A 26,891-nucleotide genomic window follows, 5' to 3' on the forward strand; every position below is an offset into this window, starting at 1 on the left:
TTTAGCAGTAGGTTTTCCAGAGAGGACCTGGGAAGCTCTGGTTTCCAGTATTTGCCATTTTCTGTGATGTAAATACTTGCACCATGACCAATTTCAAGCTACCAATTTAACTGAAGTTGGGGAGAAATGTTCTGTGGAACTTCATTACATGTTTGTTTGTTTCTTTTCCATATAGGTAGGATAGATATAAATAATCCAAGAAACACAGATAATAGTAAAATGATTAGGAAGTGATATATTTTGAACCATGTAACCCTTGTGTTTAATTTATTAGTTATAAGTTTATACATTTTTCTTTCTAATAATGGTTGTGTCTGACAGCCAGCTGGCAAAATCCCTGCACATTTAGCAATCAACTCTTATGAAGTGGTTCAAGTCAGCTACAGCTTATCACTGGCTGTAATAGCATAGCATTTCTGGCTTAGTGAAACACTGCCTCAAAAATCAGCCTCATTTCTTCTTATGCTCCCCGGGTAATCAGTTATAGAGACCTTTCCATGTTGCTTTAAGAGTGGAAGGAGGTAGCAGTGGATGGTGCAGATAGTTAATTTACTCAGCTGTTAACTGACAGGGTGTAGGCTTATGTCCTCAGGAGAAAGGCCTGTGATCAATCTACTTCCAAACAACTACCCACTGAAAACCCTAATGGAGACCAGTTCTTCTCCAACACAGGTGGGATTGCAGGAGCCAGAAGCCACTAGGCAGTAACTGGTTTAGCAGTGGAATAAGAGTTAACCTTCTGGGAGTTTGGGTCCTCTCCTTATGCAACTCACTTTTACCTTCCAATCTTCAAATATACCGTTTCCACTTGCCATGTCTTTGGGATGGACTACTTGCTGCCCTACTTGATGGGCAGCTTGGAGAAAGACCTAGCTGGATCTTGCATTAGCAGAGTGACCCTGCTGAGGAAGTCAGAGCCTCCATCACCAATAGCCAGGATTGCGCTTTAGGCTGGCCTGGCCCCTTGGCTAGGCTAATGCTCTGCTGCCTGCCCCTTCCTGACTTCAGTTTAATAACTGTCGTCACAGGGCCTGTGATGGTTGTTATCGGCTTACCAATTGTGGTAGTTACATAATCTGGTGTCAACTTGAGACTTTTAAGAGTGAAGGGGTGGAGTTCAGCCTGTCAATCAGGCCGCAGCTTGATGACCTCATTTGGAGATGCTGAGATAAATAGCTCACTGGAGGTCAGATACGCTCTCTCCCTGCAAGACGTTCCTGTTGACAAGCCACATCGAGCTATGCTGATGGCAGTCAAAGCCTTGAAGCTGGGGGGCCCACAAGGAGACCCATGCCAGCACTGAGATGTTTCCACCACCATTGGATCCACCAGGCTTTCCACCCAGCGTCATTGCATGTGTTGTGTGAGTCTGAAGAGGAATTTACAGACTTGTATCAGACATATGGGCTACTACTGGACTTATGGACTTGATCTGGACCGGGCTGGAATGTAATTGTATATTAAAACAGCTTCCCTAAGCTTCTACACCACTTGCCTCTGCTACACCTCCATCTTCCCGCTGTTGCTGCCCCACCCTGCTTGTCTTGCCTGAGGGCAGACTTCGAGTCGGCTTCCTTGACTGTGGACCGGCAACCCACGTGAGTTGAAGGACCTTCGTTATATTAACTGTTCCACAAAACTGAGTTGAACTGAGAGCTCTCTGCTCTGCTGTGTGGACTAATTAGCTGTAATATTCCTTCTCTCTCTATAAACCTACCTATCATCTATATCTATCTATCTATCTATCTATCTATCTATCTATCTATCTATCTATCATCTATCATCTATCTTCTATCTTCTATCTATCATCCATCTATCTATCTATCTATCTATCTATCTATCTATCTATCTATCTATCTATCTATCTATCTATCTATAAATGTCCTGGTTTTGTTTCTCTGGAGCGTCCTGCCTAACACATTAAGGAAGGGTGGTGGGGAAGAACATTGGCCTGCAGAGGGTTCTGCATGTTGAGGAACATGCAGCTCTTGGTAGGATAACCGAGGAGTTTGGACATTATGTTGCCTAGCAGAAGTAACTAAGGAGCCCTGGTGACTGTGGCTTAGGCATTGGGTTGCTACCTGCAAAGTCAGTGGTTCTAATCCATCCACTCCTCTGAGGGAGCAAGATAAGGCTGTGTGCTCACATAAAGCTCTGCAGTCTCAGAACCCCTACCTCGTGTTGCTGTGAGTCAGAACGGACTCGATGCCACTGGATTTGCTTTTGGTGAGGAGCAGTAACTAACTTGTGCTTTAACAACAACGGTATCCTGGTTCTTGAATTTGAGGAACAGGGCTCTGAGCCTCTACTCCTGTTGCAACAGCGAAACTCCATATTGTCTAGTTTATATTTCAAACCTGTGTTTGAGATTTCCTTCAAAGTATGAGACAAATGCTAAGGGACAGGTTAATGAGTCCATCAGGCATGGTCCCGATACTGGGGGGTGGGGGGGGCGGGGGTGGGTGGGTGACATTAGCAAGCATGGAGTGAAATAGTCAGGGTGTCCTGAGGGTTTTGTTTACCAATGTCTAGAGAATTTATCTTCGGTATATGAAGAACTCTCGGTGTGCAAACAGTTAAACGCCTAGCTACTCCCCCAAACATTGGTGGTTCTAACTGAGGAACCTTGGAAAACAGACCTGGAGATCTGGTTCTGAAGGGTCACAGCCATGCAGGCCCCACAGGCACACAAGTCTACACCCTCCCATACAGGTTGTCACACGTAAGGAATAACTTCACAGCCACCGGCTATGTTGATATCACGTACTGAAACTTGATTGAACCCAGAGGTATTCTCCCTGCTTTCCTAGATGGACTAAACCATCCTGTGTGTGTGTGTTCATCTGAGCGTCAGAATGGAGATACTGCTGTTCATGCACAACAGGGAACCAAGAACATGAACAACTCTCTTATGGAATGTTTCCTTGCATCAACATTGAACTTTGTCACTTACTATTATGAAATCCCCTTGATTGGACTTTTAGAGTTGTGGCAAATGGCCAGATGAACCACTCTTCAAGTCCCCAAGATGCTTTCATGCTTTTAAATTCCATCAGCTGCAAAATGCAAATAGGCATCAAATGGGTCTCACCTGGAGGACAGGTGTGTGAAGGAGCTGAGTGGACCCATCGCTGGAATGTGACCACAGGCAGAACATGGGGATGGGAGAGAGACAAGAGAGGTGGGAGAGAGAGGTCAGCCATCTAGTCCAACAGATGCATTCTTGGCATATGGGTGGCCAGTCAGGCGTCCCAGTGGCCAGATGTAGTGCTTTGAAAACAATGCAAGTTCCCACCTGTAGAGAAAAGTAGACTCCTTTTGGACATACACACACAAAATAAGAAATCAAGACCATATCAAATTTTTTTTATTGTTCCAGTCAAAAAAAGAGGAACGCCTTAATATGTAAACAGTTTCCCTAACACAGCGAGTTCTTCAAGATATATCTGTTTTTAAGTATTATTCTAAAAAATTTTGGCATTGTAGTGAATTTCTCAATACATAGTTTTGTGCTTTCATAGTTGGCATGCTTTCGTCTCACTATCCGTGCACAGACATACGTGGAATCGAGTAAAGGGAGTTACAAAATGACCACAAGTGTGGGTCAGGAGCCAAACCAGTACTTTAGCCCTCCCTGATGTTCCTTTCCCCCACTAAAAGTTTGGGGGAAAGGCTGGCAATATTGACTTCAGAAGCAAATTTCAGGTGCCTGATCATGAAGAAAAGTAAGCAGCCTCAGTTGGATATATGAAAGAGGGGGTACCCCATTTTCTTCCTGCGCATCCTGTTTTCTGGCTCTGCTCAGAAAACTTCCGATTATTTTGTGTACTGTATTCGTATAAACCTGCCCTGTGATAACCCTTGCTTTATGATGTCTCAGGGTTGGCAGGGAGCTCCGCCAAGGTGGTCTTCGGCTTTTCACAAATCCACGGAATCAGTCAAAATGCTTCCAGTCTTGGCCAGGAGAGTTTGGTTTCATCTAGTGGAATTTATTTTTTCATCTAATCCTAACTACTTAAGAGCCTCAAAACTTAAGGCTCTCAAGCACAACTTAAAAGTACACTGAAGGGGTTAATTAATAACTGTATCCATGCAATTATTTCCTCAGTTTCTGTTCCTTGGTCTAGAATTCAACCTCTTCTAAAATGTAGCACCAGTTGGCTTTCTCAAATGTTTATTTCCTAAAACCCAACTATAAGCTGGCGGACCCCATGTAGGCTGACCAAGGTACCATTGGGCATCTGTCTATCTTTGGGCCTTTTCCCATGCTGGTCCCTCAAACTGGAATACCCCCACCTCCCGACCCCCCGGGATACCTACCTTTCAAACTCACCTAGTCTTTCAGGGCTCAGGACATGTGTCCCTCCCTTCTTACTATGGCATCATTCCTGATCTGTGTCCTTTCTATCCCACAGCAGTTAATGTACCTATCCATCTTCGCATTTGCTTAGCTCATTCCCCAAACTAGATTAAGTTAATTAACTCCGCTATGCCTCGACTTCTTCATTTGTAAAGTGGGAACTGATATTTCCTCGCAGGGGTTTGTGTGGTTGGATACACTGGGGAAATACTTGTCACAAAGGAAGAGTTGGTAGCGATGAGATTGCAGGCCTGCTGAGGACAGGGGAAGGTAGCCACGGCCTGTAGGGTCTCCGAAGTCCCTTGGCTGGGACATTGCCTGCTGTTTGCTGAGAGTCTATGGGGTGTTCGTCGATCGACACTGGGTTGTTGCTAGTGTGTATCCTTAGTCAAGTTTGAGTCCTAGCAGCCCCATGTGTCAGTGAGTCCATGTTTGGGACAATAAAACATGGGGACATTGGACAGCTTTCATCCTCTGTTGAGTGGGGTTTTATCCTTGTTCAGGGTTAGGTGACTGCATTGGTGCCTGGGAATGATGTGAACTTGGTTCTCTTGTAAAAGATAACTTTTTAAAATTTATCTCTAGAGAATATACATTTTACCAATGACTTGGGCTCTTAAAAAATATTTCTGGAGACAAAATTGATGATCAAGTGGTCTGTGCCCTGCCACTTTCTAAAGGCTTACTCTGTGTTGGAACTGACTCAGTGGCAGTGAACTTGAGTTGAGTATTATCTAGGAACGGATATTTGAGCTGGGAAGCTGACCTGCACTCAAATCACTCCTCCAACTTGATGACCCAGTGCTAAGAGCTGCTGAGTCTTGCGTATTTTGGTGGTGGTCAGACAGAGTACTTCCAGGTCAACGGAAACACAAAAGCCCACAAACATGCAATCCCCAAGCCAAGTTCAGCCTTACTCTCTGTTACCTACACTTGGGATTAAAAAATGACTGAAATGTTGGCATTGTTATGGATTTGAGAACTAGTGAACTTCCTAGAGTAATTTTTCATCTGAGGCAATGGTTCACAGAACGACAATTTGCTTGATTGGGTCAAGGGAAAAACAATTCAGATCTCAAAGAAGACAGATACAACTTAGTACCTTTCAATTAAGAGTGCTAGAGGAGAAAAGAGTAATATAGCTAAACTAAAGTAGTTGAATTAGAATGTTATTGGGGTTTGATTTTTTTTTTAACCTTGCTATGGGGGCAATTCTCCTTGTCCTGCAGGATTGCAATGTGTCAGCCTCAACTTGATAGCACATAGTAATGGCAACAATGATGTTCTGGGCTTCCTGTGTGGTGCAAAACATTCAGTACTCAACTAACTACTAGTGGCCATTCTTGAGTCAACCCAAAGGCACCTTGGAAGAAAGGCCTGGCTGTCTACTTCCCCAAAAATCAGCCATTGAAAACCTTATGGAGCACAGTTCTACTCTGATACAATTGGCGTTGCCTCTAGTAGGAGTTGACTTGATGTCAATTGATTTAATTATATTTTGCTTGGTGTGGGGTTGAAGTGTTTCTGCCTCTGGCCTCAGGCACACTCTTCAAGCAGGGGAGAGCTGGATTTGGTCTCAAAGCAAGTTGCTGGAGCTGACTGAGGTGTGCCTGGAGGTTCAGGCTGGCTGCAGCCAAGTTCAGGTTGGATATTGGTGAAGTGCACCTTCAACTGGGATTTTTTTTTCTACTATAGAAGCTGCATGGTGCATTAGGGAAGGCCTTTGTTTTCTTGAAGCTACTTAACTCTCTGCCTACCTGTCTGCTAGCCATTTAGTGACGGTAGATGAGAGGGGCAGACACTTATGGTGGGTGAAGGGTGCTAGAGACCAGCCTGTGGAGAATCGTGACATGTCCCGGCTCCCAGCAAAGCAATCAGTGAAATAATTTTTAAAAAGAGAAGGATTTAATGCGAAACCATTCAGCACACAGAAACTGATAGGGGCCTGAAAGAAGCAAGGGAGATGTGGTTCAAATGCTTGTGAACACAAATTGGTTCAGAGTGGTTAGATGATTTTTCTCAGACCACACAGCGCATCTGGGGACAGAACCAGGACCAGAATCCTAGTCTCCTAAGTCTGAGTCTGGTGTGTCTTCAAAATAACGCCTGAAAGGCAGCTCCCATAGCAGTGACCCATAGCCTATGGATTTAGGGACGCTTAGGGGACAGGTTGGAACAAATGCCTGAGCAATGGGAAGGGAGGAGGGAATGTTCTTCTTAAAGCTTTGGTGATGGGGGGGGCGGGAGGGATAAATGTGTGTGTGCATGTATGTGTGTACACGTGTGTATGTTCATGCAAGGTGTATATATGCGTATATGTATGTTGTTGTGTTTGTTAGGCAGAGTTCACTGTGATGGATTGGAATGGAGGACTGGGAACACTGCCCCTGCAGTGTGCAACATGCACACCATGTAGTGTGCACCTATGTAGTGTACAACAGATGTCTTTGAGGAAAGAATGCTTTAGGGAATAAAAGAAAGAAAAGCTCTTTGAAGATGTGAATAGGGAAACAGATGATAACAAGTCACACTTCTTCTTGCCTGTTGTAACTGAATCAAGCTCTGCTAGTGTCCAGGCAATTCCAACTCACGGCGATCCTCTCGGACAGTGTGGACTACTCCGTAGGGGTTCGGAGACTGTAAATCATTACCATTGTAGACAGCCTCATCTTTCTCCTGCAGTGAGGCTGGGGCGTTAACTGCTGACATTGAGGTTAGCTACTCCTTGCTTGTCCCCCAGGCTCCTCCTGTTGGTAGGGAATTAGACAATAATATAGAAGTAAAATCATCCACTATGGTTCTTCGGACTGTGGTGAGGTCTCATTGACATGAAAACACCCCACACAGGCCAGGTCAGACAACCAGAGCCTCTGCAGTCATGGGATCTGACTTGGTCGGACCCATGTAAGATGAGGCTTGAAGGCTACTCTCCTCTCTCTGACTATTGGTTCTGGCACAGTGCTCCGCATCCTCCCGAACCACCAGCATCTTCAAAATGTCCATGAGATGCGCGTCCAGCCAAGTGCTGCAGAGCTTTCCTGGTTCATCGTGACCATAATTGTGAGGATGGCGCAGGATGGGTCTCTGTGGGTCGGAACTGACTTACTGGCATCTAACAACCACAACAATTCCTGCCTAGTCAGTGGGCCAGGATGCTGAAGGCTTGAGCTCTGAATGACACTTGACATTTCCTGACAAAGTAAAGGGGACTGTCCTCCCATTCAAAGGCAGATGGAAAAAGGCAACTTCAAAGACAAAGAGTTACAAAATAATTAAATGCCAGCTCCTTGGATATTATTCCATCACATGATGTCAATTCAGTTTCGGAATCTTTTTAAAAAAAGGCAAATGTGTGATATGTGTGTGTGGAGGGGTTGCTGGGAGGGATAGTGGTTTAAAGAATAGCTTTGTCAGGGGACAATTGGCTACATAAGTGTGTACCATTTGAGGAACAAGAGAATTTGGAATATCCTTCACCTGGCATGCTGGCTGAGGGCCTGTTTGCCTGGGAACTGCCCTACAGTTCCTTGGTTGTCTCCAAGCTGTAGGTGTGGAGCAGTCTTTAGGAGCCCAGCTCCTGTGGCTCTACCAAACCAAGTTTCTGAGGAGTCTGCAGGAAAGCGGTCCACGTTGATAGGCTGGAGGTTGCCATGGAGGCAGCCGGGGAACCAGGCACCACATGGGTGCTCAGTTTTTTCCCCACAGCACCGTCTGTGCAGACAGTGGGGGGAGTTAGGACCACTGTGCCAAAACAGGCTGCTGCTGGGTCATCATTTCAGACTCCTGAGAATGTGTGAGAGTGTGCTATTGTCCCTGCGTGGCTTGAGGTTTTACACCAGGAACCATTAGGCAGAATACCCAGGACCTTCTTTGGCAAGGTGACCAGCCTAACCATAGGTTACAAAAGACCAGAAGACCTCACTGGACAAGCTGGCGTCCCCATCTGACTCTTTTTTGGTATTAGACCTTATCTTACACTCTACTCTTTGTAGTCACTGATTTATATAAGCCCAATGGTTGCTTGTGACCTCTCAAGCTGCCTACGGGCACAAACAAAATTTTCTGATGTTTTGATTTCACACTGCAGATTCTGAACAGATGACATCTTCTATTAAAATCAGTGATGTGCAATTAGTGGTAGGATCAATGCCCCAATAATAGGTTTCTAGATTGTGAGGAAGGAACCCTGGGAGTAAAAGAGTTAGGCACCCAGTTGCTAACAGAAGGGTTAGTGGTTCAAATCCACTAGCTGCTCTTTGGGAGAAAAGACCTAGCCATCTCTGCCTATACAGATGTATAGTCTAGGAAAGCCTGTGTAGCTGCTCTGTCCTGTAAGGTCACTCTCAATCAGAACTGACTTGATAGTACACAACAAAATCCATATACCGTGACTGGGTGGCCCAAAACATTGAGAACTTGACCTGTAACCAAAAGGTTGGAGGTTCAGTTAGCACTCTGACTGACCAAAGGATGGGAAATTCAACTCCACTCAAAAGGTGAATTGGAAGGAAGAGCTGGTCATGTTCTTCTAAAATCAAGTCCCTGAAAACCACGTGGCACACAGCTTTCCCCAGACACACGTGGCCTCACCTGGAGGCAGAGCCAATTAGATGACAACTTTTTTTTTTTTTTTAGATTGTGACCACTACTCAAGAATGCAATGACCTTTCGAGGAAGGCATCAGGAACTCTACCTTTAGGAGTGAGCTGAGAGGGGAAATGCAGGAAGCACACATGGGCAGCATGAGAATCTGCTGCCTCTGGGGACAGGACGAGTTGTGCCCTCCATGTTGATGTCCACAGGAGTGCCTTGCACACAGAGGTGAGACTCTTGACATTGCTGTTCTCCTGGGACAGCCCTGTCGCAGGATAAGGAGGGCTTGTAGGGTTTCTTGACCATGTTTTATTGGTCATGGGAAGGTTTGACCCGACAAGTATTCCAAACGACAAGTATTCCAAACGACTTGAAGAGAGAGAACAGGATCGGGCTATGGAAGGAGGGATGTGGGCTACCTGAGTTTGCTCCTGACATCGCTACATCACAAAAGGTGATGAATTACATTGTTTTTTGGTAATACCTGAAATAGTTACCATGTGGAAATTAGAACTTTTTGGCCTTCCACATACTTCCTCCACTAATGTGTTACTATCGCCTTATTTCTACTGACTGATGTATAGGAGGGACACCCAGTGTTAAGGAGATTCCAGTTGTCTTAATTAATTCCAGTTGTCTCCTTCCAAGGAGAACTATTATCCTTGACTCATGTGATTGCTCTGTCGGGCCAAGGGGGCTGGCTAAGGTAGACTTAAAGCATACACGTCCCCAGCTGACACTTCTGGGCAGTGGTCCTTGTCTAGAAGGGCAGGACCATATCTCATGCAGAGAGCCAGAGCAGGTGTGCATGGTCAAGGTGTCTGGACAGTCCAAAGATGAACCAAGGGGGAGTATTGCTCATACCCACTCCCAGTGCTTGAATGGTACCTGCTGAGAACAGATGGAAATCTGTTCAGATCATAAACAGATCATGCGTGGTTGCTAGGAACCCAGCTCTTTTGTGCTCCAGGTGATCTAGATCTGTTAATCACAGTTAGTGGGATAAAGCCACATCAATAGCTTCCCTAAGATATTCAGTCTGAACTAGTCAAAGCCTGATCTTAGGCTCCTGGAATTGCTTTCTCCTTTGGATGGATGGATTCCTATCAGAATCTCTAACATGGTGATAAGTTACTTTATTTATTTCACGAGTTCTTGTTGGTAGCAGATATTTACATTGCCTGAGATAAACAGCCCTTCATATTGTGAAGAAGATTGGCAAGTTGGTTTCACAGTATTTATGATCAAGGTTAATACAATGGGCTTCTGAGCCTTAATCTTGACATGGCCGATTTTACTTATCATCAGGAACAGTTCATTTTCTGAAGTCAAGATTTGTTGACTATGTGGTCATAGTTCTCTGGCCAATCACAGAAAACCTTAGGGTGCACATCCAGGGATGTAGTCTAAAAAGAACTTAATACATACTATTTCCATAGGCGATAAATCCCTGTTCTTTAATCATGTTGACCATCACCATGAACTGCTCTTGTGTGTCTTAAAGTAGTTTGACTTCCTTTCTCCAGAATTCTCTGATTTGAGTTAGGTGGCTGCATGAAGCTCTCTTCTTACCAAGGCAATAAGGCCAAGTAGAAGTTTGACTCCTTTTACATTTATTTTTAAGTTTTATGGTGTTGAACTTTGAGATTTTTCTCCCACTTATTTGTTATGGTGTTGCATGTAGCTTAAGGGTCACATGCTTTTGTACGGTCTCTATTGCAAAACACCATTACATACTTAGTGTCAGGCAAGGATTGGATCCACCGCAACATCCATCACTTATCTGTTGGCAAGACAACATCACCATGATCTGTTACAAAACTTTTTTCCCCCACCTAGTTTCCAGGAAAGCATTTATAAGAAAACTTGTTCTATCTTTCCATAGAACTAGAATGATAAAGAACCTTCCTTGACTGACCTAACTCTGGTATTAGAAACGCTTCCTGGGACTATGAGTGGGCTCAGCTTAGCGATCCTTCAGAATGCCATTTAATATCGACTTATCTAAAAGCTTCATTGTCTGGATTGTGTTAATCCAACTTGTCTGTGAGGACCAATCTTTATCTTGTGCTTCGGACTCAGAAAGTGGCAAACCATCCAACAACCCGTTTAACGACCCTTCTGTTTCTCCCTGAGCTCTGTTCAAAGAACCTAGTGGTTTTCCAAGAGAATCACTTTGTCCTCTTCTTGTGTGTATGTTTGTGTGTGTGCGTTCAAATTCCAGCTGATGGCGGGAAAGAGCCCAAACGACAATTAAACATGAGCAGAAGTAGCTCAAGGCTCAGTTTCATCACATTCCTCAGTGGTGGGTCACAGCAAACTAGCAAGAAAACATAGCACACGCATTCCTGCAGCCCATTAAGATCTTTTCCAAGACTGCCCATACAAGAGATGTCACGTAGACAAGGGGTAGTTGGTTTGATGTGTTGCCAACTGCTGCCAAGTCCAGCTCTACTTCACTGGGCAAAGATCAGTGGTCCTGCTGTCTACATAGTCAAATGCCTATGGGGACCCGGGATGCAACCCTGCAGTGATGGAGCGGGATGCTACCATGTGTTTATTGTAGTGACCAGGTGGTTTTAGCTGATCCTTTTTCTGAGGCGGTGGTTTATCTTATTGAGCCTCTTGGGGATGACTCTGAAAAGGAAAGATGGTTTCCCTGAACCCCCAAAATCTTATGTATCATTTGCATCTATTACCAAAACTTACGTCATTTTTCTGTTGAGTAGACCTAGGAGTGACTTCAATCATTAATACTGGAAAAGAATGTTATTCATCTAAGTTTCCCTTGTATTCTTCATGGTATGTCATGTAACACAGGCCTCAGCAAACTTTTTGTAAAGGATCAGGATTTAGGCTTTGCTGGAAGGACTCAGTTCTGTCTGTGCTGCCACTGGGTGGGACAAATGGTTAACATGCTCAGTTACTAACTGAATGGTTGAAGGTTCAAGTCCACCCAGGAGCTTTCTGGAAGAAAGGCCAGATGCTCAACTTCTGAAAATTGGCCACTGAGTCTCCTATAGAGCACATCAGGTTGCCAGGAATTGGAATTGACTCGATGGCAGTTGGTTTGGTTGGTCAGCATCGTGCGAGAAGCAGCCACCGGCAATACAGAAATGAATGCGTGTGGCTGTGTTCCAACAAAACTTTATTTACAGACACTAAAATTTGAACTTCATAGATTTTTTATATGTTGCAAAATATTATTCTTCTAATCTGCCCACCCCACCCCCCACCATTTAAAAATGTAAAAATTATCTAGAGCTCACAAATAGTACAAAATAGTCAGTGGGCCAGATTTGGCTACCCATTTGGTTTGTGGACCCTTTGCGTAGTAGAAAGAGCCCCCAGCTTAGAGCATTGTGACGTTCTATAACTTATTGACCTTCAAACCCTGGGGGAATTACTTAATTTTCCTGAAACCCCTGCTTTCTTATCTACAAAATGGAAATGATGATATGGAAGAAGTTTCCATGGGGATTTAGTATTCACTGAGATCACTCGATTTTGCCTGTGCTCCACAGTACCACATGATGCTGGGCATCCTGTTATTTTGTTATCGTTGAACACAGTGCTTTGCCAATATTTCTTATCAGCCTCCTGGGAGCTTTGACTGCCAGGTGACCTTCTCAATCAGAAGCAAAGGCAGAAATATTAGTAAGGAGTGCGTTCTACTTAATTTTAAATCAAAGGGAACTTTTCTTAAATACAGGGTGGCCATAAAATCTAGATACACATTAAGATCATTTTATTATATTGTAATATCAATGAATCATCTGTTCATATTTTGCGGACCTGTTTTGACCTTCTAGCCGTTCACTGAAGGGAAATAATGATGGAAGAGAAAGCTCATCTTGTGTGTAGGACAGTCACTTTTGGCTACCTTCCTGACTCTTTTCGATCATTTAAGTCCAGGAAACAAAGACTGACAATGGGTTAGATTTTTGGCAAACCCCTTGGAAACTGGCTTCCTATGTTTATTTTAATTGTATTCTCTTAAATCACCCGGCTAATCAAGTGATTTTCATAGTTTTCTGGTGCATTCAGGAAGTCATCTGAATGCATCTCATGCATGTTGTCTCTGTCCATCAGCTTTTCCCTTAGCCAACAGTTTCTGAGCACCATGAAGATGCTGACTTAAATCTAAATTTTAGAAAGCAAGGCAGGAGGGGAGGTCAGAACCCTGAAATGCAGAGAATGTGGGGAGAGGGTGAAATAAAAGAAAGTTGTCTTGGAAACAACATTTTAGGCTCTGAAATGAAGTCATAAGTTACTTTTAATTAGCACGTAATGAAAAATAGGCAGGTTAGAGCCTTGGTTTGTTTAAACCGCAAGAGAAAATTGTGCTTCAGGAATATGGTGACCTTTTTAGACATGGTAGCTGGAGTCCTGATAAGGAGAAGATGCCAACCGATCTGGAGCTGGAGCATTAGGGCGCGAATAAACGAGAGGGGTGCCTGGAGGAAGGGGGTGAGGGAAGAGAGGGGCCCATCTCGTAGGCAGAGAGAGGCAGTATATTGGGCCAACCATGCAGGAAGGGAGAAACAGTGATTCGTAATGTGTGAGTGCAGATGAGGACGATTTTCTCAGGGGATGGCAGAAAACGTAACCGATTTTATGAGCTATGTAAAGCTTACTGATAAATGAATAGGTGCTCCTCCAGTTGGGAAGTACTTTAGGGGCTCACGATTCTTGAAGAGGGAATGCGTTCAGCTCAACATGCCCTGTTCCCCAGGACCACCTTGCTCTGTCAGATTAGGCTCGACCATGGCCGCTTGCAACCCCTAAGTTCAATTTTCTCAATTTCTCACGAATCCTGACATGCTTTGATGGGCAAACATGACTTAAACACACCAAGCAAACAGCTTAACCTGCCAAGCCGAGAGTGCCCCTCATGACTCTGGCTATCATTGCGTTACAATAGGCTTATTTATCTTCATGGAACTTGATTTGCGCGCAGGGTGACAGCGTGAGACTGGAGGACGGGTGTTGTGGAGTAGAAGGGGGAGAAACGGAGGCCTTCTTCAATGAATGGTCGTAATGAAAAACTGCATTCAGTACTTGCTGCTTAGAAAAGTCAGTCTTAATGAACTTCGTCCAGTTCTGCATTGTAACAGTTTTGACACAAAATACCTGTTCCACTGTATTATCAACAGTTGTAGAAAAATAGACCTGTTTGATCGGGACATTCTAGTAAAAGGTTCTTGTGGAGCCTCGTTTAAAGAGTCAGAGGCTCAGGTTACAAAAGTGAGATTTGGTTCATGTTCTGTCTCCACCCACCTGGACAGCAAAGAGAGCAAGGACAGGCGACAAGCATCACACCCCTGGGTGCCCTGCTCCAGATACAGAACCGACACGTACGGGTGACGCTGTGTTGCCACGGCTCTCTGTTCGGTTGTGCTAACGGGCAGGCAGCAGATGGCCAGGCTGCTCTTCAGAAGACAGCAGAGGTGGATTGCCCTTTCAATTCGAGTCGGAGATTTGGAAAGGCCCAATGAGTCTTCAAGAGCCAAGTGAACAGACTTTTCACAGTTCTATCCCATGTTGCTTCATGCTGCCTATGCCCAGCCATACAACCCTGCTGCTGCTGCTGCTGCTGCAGCTGCAGGGGTTAGTGCTTCTATGAGGGCCCTTGAAGAGCTACCGCTAAGGTAAGGCCACTGTACCTGCCCACATCCTTGCAGGAAGTGTACTGGGTGCCCGCCTCCTGGACTACAACCTTTTCTGCAGAGTGTGTGAGATGAATAAAGGACTCAACAGATACTCAGTACACATTTAAAAAAAAAGACGAAATGCCAGCCATCAGGAAAGGGCCTGGCCAAGAGTGTGTTTCCCCACCGAGTCAGTGCTAAGAAGCAGTTGTCCTGAAGCAAGGTCTCTGAAGGGGGAGGGAGAGACACCCCTCCCCCGCCCTGTCCTGCGGTAAATTTAGGAGCCACTTTCCTTGTCTCTGGGACATCCTTTTTCGTAGACCAAGTCCTGAAAGCGCATCAAAGGCCCATGCGATCTGGGCAGTGGAGGTGAGGGGGATGGAGAGGGACGGCTAGTTTGATGTCTTTGACCTACATGGTGCAAAGCCTCAAACTGAGCCCAGCTGTCGGAGCTGAAAATAAACTTGGATCCATAATGAATATTTATGATGGGCCACTGCGTTAAGGAACAAACAGTTTATAAATGTGAAATGAAAGTAAAAGCTCTATCACAGTGCAAAATCTCCACCTGCCCCTGAATTTTGCCTGAGTCTCTCTTTTTTCTCGTGACACTTAGATTTTTCAGTACAAATCACCCTTCCTTCCTTCCTTCCTTCCTTCCTTCCTTCCTTCCTTCCTTCCTTCCTTCCTTTTTCCCTTCCTTCTCTCGTTTCTTCCCTTCCATCGCTACCTAATTCAGAGGAAAAGGCATCCAGGCTGCAGTTCTTCATTTGCTCTCTTGGGGGCCGGAGACTGGATTTGGTTTAACCTGTGGCACAGGGTCTAGGAGAGATTGCTTAGACACTCTCCAAGATCGTTGATCTGACCTTTGAAAGTAGAACTGTCGTCACTTCATAAGATTTCCAGAAGTGCTCACGGGCACGCCCCCAGAGACAGGCCAACCAATATCCTCAGAGTGCAAGATAGAATCCAAGGATGTGAATGAATGATTAGAATATGTGTTGCCAATGTAAGGCCTTCATGATTTGCATGCCCTAGACCCAAGCCGTCTTCTGTGAGCGTAGCATGTCTGTCTTCAGGGCGTCTGCAGATTCTCATGACCACAGAGTGGAACAGCTGGAGAGTCAAGGTTTTGTAGAACAGAATTTCCCCAAACTACTCTCCTCCAAAGGGTGAGAGCTGACGTGAAGAGCCTAAACACTATCATTGGCGAAGCGTGGGAGAACGCCCTCTTCCTATTATTCCGCAGGCTAGTCAGTGAGGCCCTTACATCTTAAAAAAGAAAAGACATAGTTTTGTAAACATTTCACAGTATATCAGCATATTGGTGGTGGGTTTTGCCATCTATTGGACCTCTCAACTTCCCCAGACCTATGGCTTATTAGATTCACTAAAAGGATCAGCAAGGAAGTCAGGAGGTACCTTAAATGGCTGCCAATCTGGGACACATACGAAAGGCCATGCACTGAGGGGCCAGCGGTCAAGGGGGTTCAAAAATCATCTGGAGAACACAGACATCGGAACAGAAATGTCTATGGGACAGTTGGGAATCTTTTTTTCTTTTTACAAATTTTTTTTGCATCTTATTTCTAAAGTTATATATCTAAACCTACATTAATTATACATCTATGTACATTATTTAAGAGTTCTGTTCTACAGTACTTTTGTACATGCGTGGTTTTATTACTAACTGTGAAAAGAAAAACCATAATTACATAAGGCAGATCTATGTACAGTGTTTTGTCTTGAGCTCACCCGGGCACGGTGGCTACAATGCCCACACGTGGCAAGCACCTCACCTTCTAGATGGCATTCACTGGAATCTTGGAATTTGAGGGCTATCCTCCATGTCTCACTGCATGAATAATTAGGCACCCGAGACTCTTCTTGTCTTAACCAGGTAATCTCTGTAACACACCCTTCAGAATTCTCTGGTCTGGTCAAACACCTGCAGGTGACTGGCTTCATTGGGTAGGTGTTGGCTGCAGGGTATTCTGGGAGGAGACCCAACTTGGGCCACAGTGAGGGCACCTTGCCCCTTAACCCAACTCATGTCTCCTTTATCCATCTGAATCACTGAGAGAGGGCAGGTAGATATTTTACACCTTGAAGATGTGTTTGCGGGTCATGGCAAAATGAAATGGAAAGAAAGGAAGAAAGAACAAAATGAGAGAGACAGAAAGAAAGAGCATGAGCGAGGAGAAAAAGGTTGTGTCGGGAGAGGAGAAGGGGTTGCCCAGGCAGGGGACTAAACTTTGGATTCACTCTCTAGGTTTGCCACATCACCATTCCTTTCCGTTTGCTCTTCGGGGTTCTTCTCTTCGTCCTCGGTCTCTAGTTCCGCATGTTGGTTGAGTTTGCTGGAGACGGACCAACTCAGGGGCAGCTCTGCCCTGCTGGCCAGCTCGGCCAGCTCTTTGGCGCTGAGGGAAGGAGTGCTGGTCTCGTAGGTCTCATGGAAGCTGTTGTAGTCAACTTCGTAGAACCCGTCCTCCAGGGTCAGGACAGGTGTGAAACGGTAACCCCACAGGATCTCACTGGTGATGTAGGAGCTTCGGGCTTGGCATGTCATCCCTGCAGAGGAAAGAAGAGAAGGGAGGCGTAAGGACGTGTGTGTGGCCTTTCCAGGGCTCAGGAGAGGCAGTGAGCCTGGCAAAGCTGCCGTGTGCAATTGTGAAGACACGAGTCCCAGTTCACATGAACCCACACCTGCACACACGCACTGGTGCACACATGATGTGGCTGTGCCTCTTCTACTTCTTGCTCTGGGAGTATCCTGAGGTCATGACTTTGACCTTCTTCCACATTTAAAGGCCCAGCAGTTTTGCCCTAGACCTGAATAGACTTCCCTACAGACCCTGAATGACGTTTTGCTTATGGAACCGCACTTCAGATACATGTAGGCTGGAGACAGCCGTGACAAGCTGCTGTCTACAATCCACCCTCCGATGATGTTGGGAGGGATACTTCTGAGGTCTGGTGATGACACTTGTTCAAACAGTGCAAAAATATAACAACGACAACAGTATAGTAAAAGTCCACCCACCCCACCTTCTTCAAGATGAGACAGGAGCCCTGGAGGCATTGTGGGTTAGCTGTTGATCTGCTGATGGCAGGGCCCTTCATTCACACTCACCCATTGTTCTGAAGGAGAAGATGAGGCTGGTTACTCTGGAAAGAGTTACAGTCAAGGGCATTCATTCTATTTAGGGTTGACAATCTAATGACAGCAGATAAGAAGCCTTTTTCTAATTTGCACAAAAGTGCAATATGAGTTACTGGCACCTGGAGTTAAAATCAGCCTTCATTTCAATGAGAAGTGGTAGAATGTTTCCACTTGAAAACAAAAACTAGGCAACAGGTTTGGTATGATGGGAAATGCCACTTGTACATTTTCTCTGAGGCCAGAGGATTCTCTTAGGAAATGTCTCAGGAAATGGAAGCATTCATTCATTCATTCATTCATACAGGGCTGACTTCTCCATTGGACAAGGAAACACAATGCCTAGGGACCATGATACTTCTAGTGACCCATGAAAATGTTTTCATTTATTTTTAAAATCAGAATTAAAATGCAACATTTGGATAGAAAAAAAATGTTAGTATATTAACTTTTATATCATCGCTGTTGTATAATGGAATTAAGGAAAACAATTTTTTTAATGGAAAAAGTAGCTCACAAAGAAGTGTTAAGAGTCCCTAAAAGCGGTCATGTGGTTTGGTGTTCATTCATTCAAGTAAGCAGTAATGGAGGAACAGAAAAATGAAAAAGACACATAGGAAACAAATATTAAAAGAGCAGATGTAAATCAGTCATGACACCACATGATATAAACATTTGAATCAAAAGTCAGAGATGAATAAACAGCATTGTCCAACTTTGTGCAGTCTATAGGAGACATCCTTTACACCCACTCCTCACTATGCACGCAGTTAGGTCCCAAAGACAGGTCATTCTGACAATATGTGGAAATAAACATTGACCACATCAGATCACAAGATGAAGGATGACATATTATTACATAACTGATAAACCACTGGGACTCATGGCCCAGCCAAGTTAACACAGAATGGTTACCATCACTGCTAGGGTTATTCTCACCCCATTACTACCAGATGTGTGTTATTAACAAGCAGAAAAACCCCAAACAAACAAGCAAAATGGTTGGGTAGTAGATTTTCACTATTGTCACAAATGTGAAGTTTTGAATAGCAGGATAGCTGATAAATAAGGGATAGGTGTGTATTCATAAACACATAACTTGAGAGTACAAGAATGACAAAAGATACACCATGTACAAACAACAACAAAAGAGCCCTAGTATCTAACTTAATAACAAATGAAATAGACTTTAAGACAAAATTATTGCTAGAGACAAATAATAACTTTATGTAATAATGAAAGAGTGCATTCATCAAGAAACTACAACAGTGATACACATATTTGAACCTAACATCAGATCTCTCCCAAATACATGAAGCAAAAGCTGACAAATTAGAAAATTGAACAATAACAGTTGAAGAATTCAATACTTCACTCTAATATGTCTAGAAGAACCAGACAGAAGACCAGCAAGGAAACGGAAGACTTGAGAAACACGGTAAGCCGGTGAGACCTTGGAGACGCTCCTGCCAGCAGCGATGGAATACATATTCTTCCCAAGGGGACTCGGAACCTTCTCCAGGGCACTCCATGCAATCGCTCTCAATATGTCGCACACCTTGAACTCATTCAAGGTGTGCTTTCTGACCACATGTGAATAAGGTTAGAGATGAAGAGCAGAAGGAATTTTGGGGAGGGAACAAATATGTGGCAAGTAAGCCACACACTCTAGAGTACCAATGGGTCAAAGAAGAAATCACAAGCAAAATCAGAATGAACTTTGAGATGAAACATACAACTGACAAAACGGGTTACAACCAAAGTAGTATTTAGAAGGAAATTTGTAGCTGTAAACACTTATGCTCAAAAGAAAGATTTCAAATCAATAGCCTAAACTTCCTTGTTAAGAAACTTAAAAAGGAAGAGGAAGCCAAGCCTCAAGTGAACAGAGAAAGGAAGTAATAAAAATCAAGATGGAATAAATGAAGCAGAGATGAGAGAGACAGCCAAGAAAGCAAAACAACAGGGAAGAAAGCAAAATATTGGTTCTTGGAAAAGATCAACAAAATGGACAACTCTTTAGCTAGACTGACCCCCCAAAAAAGAGGATTCAATTTAAAAAATCAACAGTAGAAATAAGATTTAATTTAGATTTAAATGTACAAAGTCCTAGGAAGACCCAAATTACTGAAGCCGACTATGGAAGAAACAGAAAATCTAAGTATACATATCACAAATAAAGAAAATGAAATTGTACCAACAACAAAACTACCCGCAAAGCAAAGCCCAGCCCAAAATGACTTCACTGGTAAGCACAAGGAAACATTTAAAAATCAATCAGAACCAATGCTTAGCGAGTACCAATACAAACGGTTAAAAAAAAAGTGGTAAAAACACTGCTCAGCTCAGACTATGATGCCAGTATTACCCGGCTATCGAAAACCAGACAAATATCTTGTTAGAAAACTACAGATCAATATCCCACATGACCATAGACATAAAAAACTTTAAAATGTAAGGAGGAACGAATAAGGAGAAAAGAAAATGGCAAATTTTGCCAAAAATTGAAGTCCATATTGCCTGAAGAAAGCCATGGCAGCCATGACTGAGCAGGTTCAAAAGTGAGAATGATGATCCGTGACAGAGGAGCGTGTCTGCTAGCCACAGGGTGACCAACGTCAAAGATTTCTCAGATCCTGGTCTAGATTTTGATACTGTAAATGTGCATTGTAATATTCCTAAGAGAAGAGAAATGAAGGTTTCATTTACGTATCAATGGGAGGGAAAATTGGAAAAGTAAACTTCTTACACCATCAGAAAAGGACAAGAAAGGAAAGAAAAGTAAACTTAGAAAATCTGTGACAACTAGAAAAGTAACCGAGCAATCTGCTCCATCTTACCACCTCAGGGACACCATCCTGACCCTAGGACCCCATAGCCCTAGTCATCGTCGTCTCTGGCCTGAATGATTGCAACAGCTTTTCCACTCGTGTGCTAAGTGGTATTACTTGGACCAGTGCAACACCCTTGAAGAGTGTAATCTTGAAAGGAGTAGAAAGGCCCATCTTTTTCCCGAGGAGCAGCTGGTGGTTTCAAACTGCCAACCTTGTGGCTAGAAGCCCCATGTGCAACCCCCTATACACCCTGGCCACCAGGACTCCTTCATGGCAGTGAACTTGGAGTTATCTCCTGTTACTTTGCCATGTTACTTTCTTGATATTTTTGTGAGTTAAAGAATTTAGTAATTTGGTGACGATGTTCAACCTCGTAACCTGCTTTTCTGTGATCTCTTGAACCATGTTCTTTCTCTTTCTCTCTCTCTATGTATATATATATATGAGCACACATATGCATTTACCATAGATACACCATAGTTGATTTAATCTATGTGCCATGATGGCTGCAAACAAGGGCTCAGGCATGAGAAGAATGGTGGGAGGGCACAGGACTGGGCACTGTTTCGTTCTGTTTGCACACATTGCTAGGGATCGGAAACGACCCGACGGCATCTAACCACACCAACATGTGAAGAGGGATTCAAAAGTGTGTAGGGCATATCTTCAGAGAGAAGGGGTAAAATTACTTTGGTTTGTGGGAGCTGTCCTAAATAAATTGAGTTCCATTTTGCCAAAAAAAAAAAAAAAGCTTTTCGATTGAGTTGATTCCGGCTCAAAGCAACTATAAATATAATTTTAATAGCCCTGTTAATTTGTGAAATAAAATAACACTAGCCAACAAGATTTAGACATACACTCATGTTTATCCAACTTTCGTATTATAATGTAGTTTTCAAGCGATTAAGAATATTACGGTCTTTTGTCTACTAAAAGGAAAATATGAAGAGGTATTCCTTAGGTAAATTGATCATCTTAATTTTCTTCAGAACAATTGATATATTAGAGGTTGACCTTGACCCTAGTCCATTCTTGAAAAATGTGATTTTTAAAAATGTATTTGATAAAGTAACAAAATAAAACCAGTTGCTCTGCAGAATAAGAAAGTCAGGGCTGCCAGAGTTGTGTCAGTGTGTGTATATGTGGCACATGTTTTCCATGTCACAAAGATTGTTGAGTAGTCCTCCTGAGGGAAGTTTCTCTCTGGAACAAGGGTTCTTTCCTTTGATCAGAAGAAAGGTGAAAAATCTGACCTTCAAGTCCTCGCGTGCAGGCTGTATCGCCATTTGAATTTACATTTTTATGCTTGTGTTCATTCTATCCATGTCTTGAATGCCCTTTCCATTGTGACATCTGCTCATCTTTCAAGAACAAACTTAATTTGTTATCTCCTTTCCAGGGCACTCTGCAGCTGGCCAATCTCTTGCCCAAATTATTAAGCCCAAGGTTATCATGACCCTTGAACTACATCTTATCACAGCACTTAGTTGTATGTGTATATCTCCCTTGTTGAATTACGAACACCTTGAGGATTAATTTTCCTGATTTATTGCAATGCCTCCGCATTGGCACTGCTGATTTCCAATAGCCACTGTTAAGTGAAGGCCAACTTAATGTTGTTCATTGGAAATGCCTGACCCTCCTTCTTACATAAAAAGATGGCTTGTGAGTCCGTAAGGAAAAAAGGGTGAGACTGCAGCTTACAACATTATGTCAGACTGCATACCTGTCACGTTTCCATAGCTAACCTCCAACTAAGCCCAGGAAAATCCATAATTTTAGTGCAATACCAAGCTCAGTGAAAGGTAAGGAAAGGGCTTCTAATGTTGATCCCGATGGAGTAAGCCCATGTACAGCCAATCTTTTCTGCTGATTGCAATAAAAACTCTAGACAAAATGTACAAAGCAACCATCTGGAGACCGTGGAAAGTTTATAATAGCAGGAAGATTGGGGACAAGAGCCAAAACTTGAAGAATGACTTATTTGGCTATAAATTTCCCATTTTATTTTTTTCTTCCTGTTTTATTTTCTGACATTGACCCTAAGTTCCTGGTGCAGAACTGGGTAGTGGGCACTGACAGCAAAAGCTCCAAGAGAAACCCTGTCCTCTGAGCAGACGACCAGTAAAGTGCCCTTTTCTGAGCTAGAAACTGAGTGTGAATGCCCATTCACAAAGGAAAGCGGAAGAGGAGCAGGGAAGAAGAGAGGGAATGAGATTAAATAAGAAGAGAGGAGAAAAGTAAAGGAGAGAAGAGAGCAGGAAGATAATGCAGTAGAGGCTAGATTTGAAGGGATTATAATGAAGAAATGAAAAATTTAAATCCATAGAAACAAGAATTATAATACATACCACTACCACCACCATGCCCTGCTGCTGAGTGGATTTCTACTCAGAGCCCTTTGTAGGGTTTCCAGAGAGCCTATGTAGGGTTACAGAAGCAGATAGCCTCACTTTTCTTACATGGAGTGGCTGGTGGATTTGAACCATCGACCTTGTGATTGTCAGCCCAAAGTCTAACCCAAAGGATTCCTTATAATATATGCCAAACAGGATAAATAATAGCAAGTCCACACTTATGATGAAATTATAGAACATTAAAGACAAAGAGAACTTAGATTGAGGAAGAAAAGTCAGACCTTTACAAAGGAATAATTAGATTCTAATTATCAACAACAGTGGAAGTTACAGAGGGTAAGTGAGTACTGTACTTCAAAGTCCTGAGAGAAATAACTGCCAATCTAAAATGTTCTACTCAACAAAACTCATCTTTCAAGAAGAACGCAAAGCTAGAAGACCTTTTCAGGTACACAAAGAAAAGCGAGAGACTTTTCAACTCACAGGTATTGATAAAAGGAAAATTTAAGACTGTATTTCAAGACGAAGGAAAATGATTCAGAACGAAGTCTTGCGTGCAAGAAGGAATTGGTGAGCAACATCTCTGAAATATGTAAAATAATCTAAACAACAGCAACAGTGTATGTCAAGGTGTGTAAGAATTCACCCTGACAAACTGCTGTGACTTTTTTTTTTAATAATCAACCAAGGGTGAATTTAGCACGTAGTTTCCGTTGACTCCTGAAAACCCGAAAGTTGGTTCTTCAGACACCGAGTGTGCTATCTGACCCTCTGGACTCAAAAGATAACAGCGAAATCCCAGGGGCTGTGCCCAGAAGGAAGAATAAACACCAAGACCTTCAAGCATTTTAGGGGGAGGGGAACCTGGACCTCATCCTTACACACAGGATGATGCCATCCCTACTCCCCCCTCTATACTATAAAATCCTGCAAGGAGCTGGCAAGGTGGTTTATTATTAGTCTTTACCTGTCAATTTCTCAGATCACCAGTATTTGAATTAAATGCTCGTGAAAAGATTCTATCCCTGTCTCTGCTCGTTGGTTCGTTAGGGATGGGCAGCCCAAATCTGCACGTCTCAGCTTCAACGACAATACTATCTTTCTCATCCCATTTGCAGAAGGCTATGGGTGGCAATGAAAGCCCAGAATGCACTCGCAGAGTCCCCGGGAAGATTACATCTCCTCTGAACTCCCTCAGACGTTGACCAGGATGTGACTAGGCTTGCCTTTAGACAGAGTGCATTAGAAAGTGGATTAATGCAGATGTAGCTAACTTAAAATTTACTATTATCATTTGTTTTCCCTTTTGGGCCATTTTAAAATTTACAACAGTTTCTATTATCTATTGCTTTATTTTGGATTGAGAATTTTCTGGTCATTGTTTTTTTTTTGGGGGGGCGTATGGTTTTCTTTATATGAAATCTAGGAGAGGTAAATCTATAGACACAGTAACTAGATTACTAGCTCTTGGGTTGGGGCAGGGTCATAATAGGAAGCTAAAAATAATGGGCAAAAGAATGAAGAAAATGTTCCAAAATTGATTGTGGTGATGATTGCACAACTCTTTTAAATATATTTAAACCATTGAAGTATATGGTGTATGAATTATACATCAGTGAAACTGTTAAAAGAAATGTCTATCTGTGGCGTTAAAAAAAGGATAGAAGTAAACTATTGGTCAAAAATAAAATGTGTATTTCGAAGGAAGTGATTTGAGTTAGTTATGGAATTCCAACATCTGTGAACTGTGTGACAAGGAATTAGAATATCATTTAAATCTAGGCTTTACAATAAGAATACATTATAAACTGTCCAGAGTAACCACCAAACCACGATTAAAGTAGAGTATACTTCTTCTAAACAAAGGAAAGGGAAAAAATGAAATGACAACAAACAAACCAACAAACCAACAAACTCAAAAGCCCTCATAACAAAAGGAAGAGCGGGAAGGAGAGAACTAGGAGGGATGAAGATGGGACAGGGGTTTGGCAAGGGCGGTCGGGGAAACGGCGAGCTATAACCATGAGCACAAGAACAAAGAAAATGCCCTAAACCTGATCATGTTGATGATTTCACAGCTCTTCTTGATGTGATTGAACTATTGAATTGTATGATATGTGAATTATATGCCAACAGAACTTTAAAAAAATAGGACAAATAGAAGATATAAAGAGATATGGTGGAAATATTTCTGAACACATCACCAGTCATACCAACGTAAGTAGACTAAATTTTCAGGTAAATAGTAGAATTTTTCAGTTGGAAAAAATTCCAGTTAAAGTTTGTTTTCTGGAAAACACCTAATATTGTGGTATAGAAAGAATAAGGTAATTGTACAGGGGGATAAAAAAGGATAAACCAGGAAAATAGCAATCAAAAGAAAATGGAAGTAACTATGTTACTGTTAATGGGACCCCTGGTGGCCTCGTTGGGCTACATTTTGGGCTGCGTACCACAAGGTTAGTAGTTCAAAAGACGAGGCTTTCTGCGCCGGTGAAGATGTGCAGTCTTAGAAACCTCCAGGGCGGTTCCACTCAGCCCCAGAGGACCACCGTGAGTTGGAATTGGCTCTGTGGCCGTGAGCTTTTTGAGTTTAGGTTAATATTAACAATGGACCTTAACACTGAAATCATTAGGCATAAAAGGGTTACTACATGTGGGTAAAATGCTAAATTAACCAGGAAGATATAATAACTGTAAGTTGTATACCCAGAAAAATTGCTTAGAAACTCAAACATGAAAAATTTAAAGAATTGCTGGGAGACATGAAAAAAAATCATCATAAAGGGAGATTCAGTCCAATCTCATATGGGGGGGGGGGGCAATAATCCTGAGAAAAAATTAGCAAATCAAATCCAACAGTTTATGAAAAACAACACACTAAGTTGGATTTATATTAGGAATAAAAGGGTAGTTTAACTTTAGAAAGCCCCTGGGAGACATGTAAGTAAGCGTTTGACTTTTAGCCAAAGGCTATTGGTGAGACTCCCCCCCACCCCCCCAGAGGAGCCTCAAAAGACAGGCCTCAAACTCACAGTCATTGAGTTGACGCTCACTTGCAGCCACCCTAAAATATAGGGTAGAGTTGCCCTTGTGCGTTTCTGAGACTGCAACTCTTTACAAGATTAGAAACCCAGCCTTTCTCCTCAGGAGCGGCTGGTAGTTTTGAACTGCTGACCCGGCAGTTAGCAACCCAACAGGTAAGAACTATGCTGCCAGGGCTCCCCAAGGACGCAGCCTGTAAACCTGCTGGAGCAGTTCTGCTCTGCACATGCACGGCTGCCGTGAGTTGGAATAGACTCTACACAAGGAAAAGACCACCACCACGTTCTTATTTAACAGATCGAAAGAGGAAGATCACACGATCAGGTCAATAAATGCAGAAAACATAGCTGACGAAACCGTTCATGATAAAACTTTGTAATCAACTTTGTGTAGAAGAAAAGCAGTATCTGAGTAAACGTAATATTAAGTGGTAATTGTGAAAAACAAAATCCTTTCATTTATAGGCAGGAATAAAATGTAAATGCTTGCTATCACCTTTCTGTTCACCACGACACTAAAGGTCCTCATCAACAATGCTGGATCAGAAAGAAAGAAACAAAACTGTCAATATTTGCCGATGATATGATTGAGTACATAGAAATTCAACAAGAATAGTAGAACTATTAGAATTACCAGGAGTATGTAGCAAGGGGGCTGAAACACAAAATATATACAGACAGCTAATTACATTTCTCTATATGAAAACAGATGGAAAACCTATTAACAGCGGGAAAGAACCCTGCCATTTCCTCTAGCAGCAAAAAGTACCTCAGATAAATCTCACACTAGAAGTATAAAGTATTTTTTGAAGAAAATGGTAAGACTTATTGATAGCAAGAAGAGTGAAATAAATGGAGAACTGTATTATGCTCATGGTTTGGATGAACA

The 26,891-nt window shown here is 42.9% G+C and overlaps 1 protein-coding gene across 1 annotated transcript in view; it reads right to left on the reverse strand.

Moving 5' to 3' along the window:
* Positions 1-3,345: 3,345 nt before the first annotated feature.
* The window catches only part of KCNJ6 (potassium inwardly rectifying channel subfamily J member 6), a 382,571-nt gene continuing 359,025 nt past the window's right edge, over positions 3,346-26,891 (reverse strand). The window contains exon 4 of the mRNA XM_004696934.2: positions 3,346-17,178. Within this exon, the coding sequence (XP_004696991.1) occupies positions 16,853-17,178 (326 nt within the window). The 3' untranslated portion in view covers positions 3,346-16,852. The remainder of the gene's footprint in view (positions 17,179-26,891) is intronic.

The sequence above is a fragment of the Echinops telfairi genome, unplaced genomic scaffold (assembly GCF_000313985.2).
Source record: "Echinops telfairi isolate 266 unplaced genomic scaffold, ASM31398v2 ScPeMD7_7469;HRSCAF=8507_0, whole genome shotgun sequence".
NCBI classification, from domain to species: domain Eukaryota; kingdom Metazoa; phylum Chordata; class Mammalia; order Afrosoricida; family Tenrecidae; genus Echinops; species Echinops telfairi.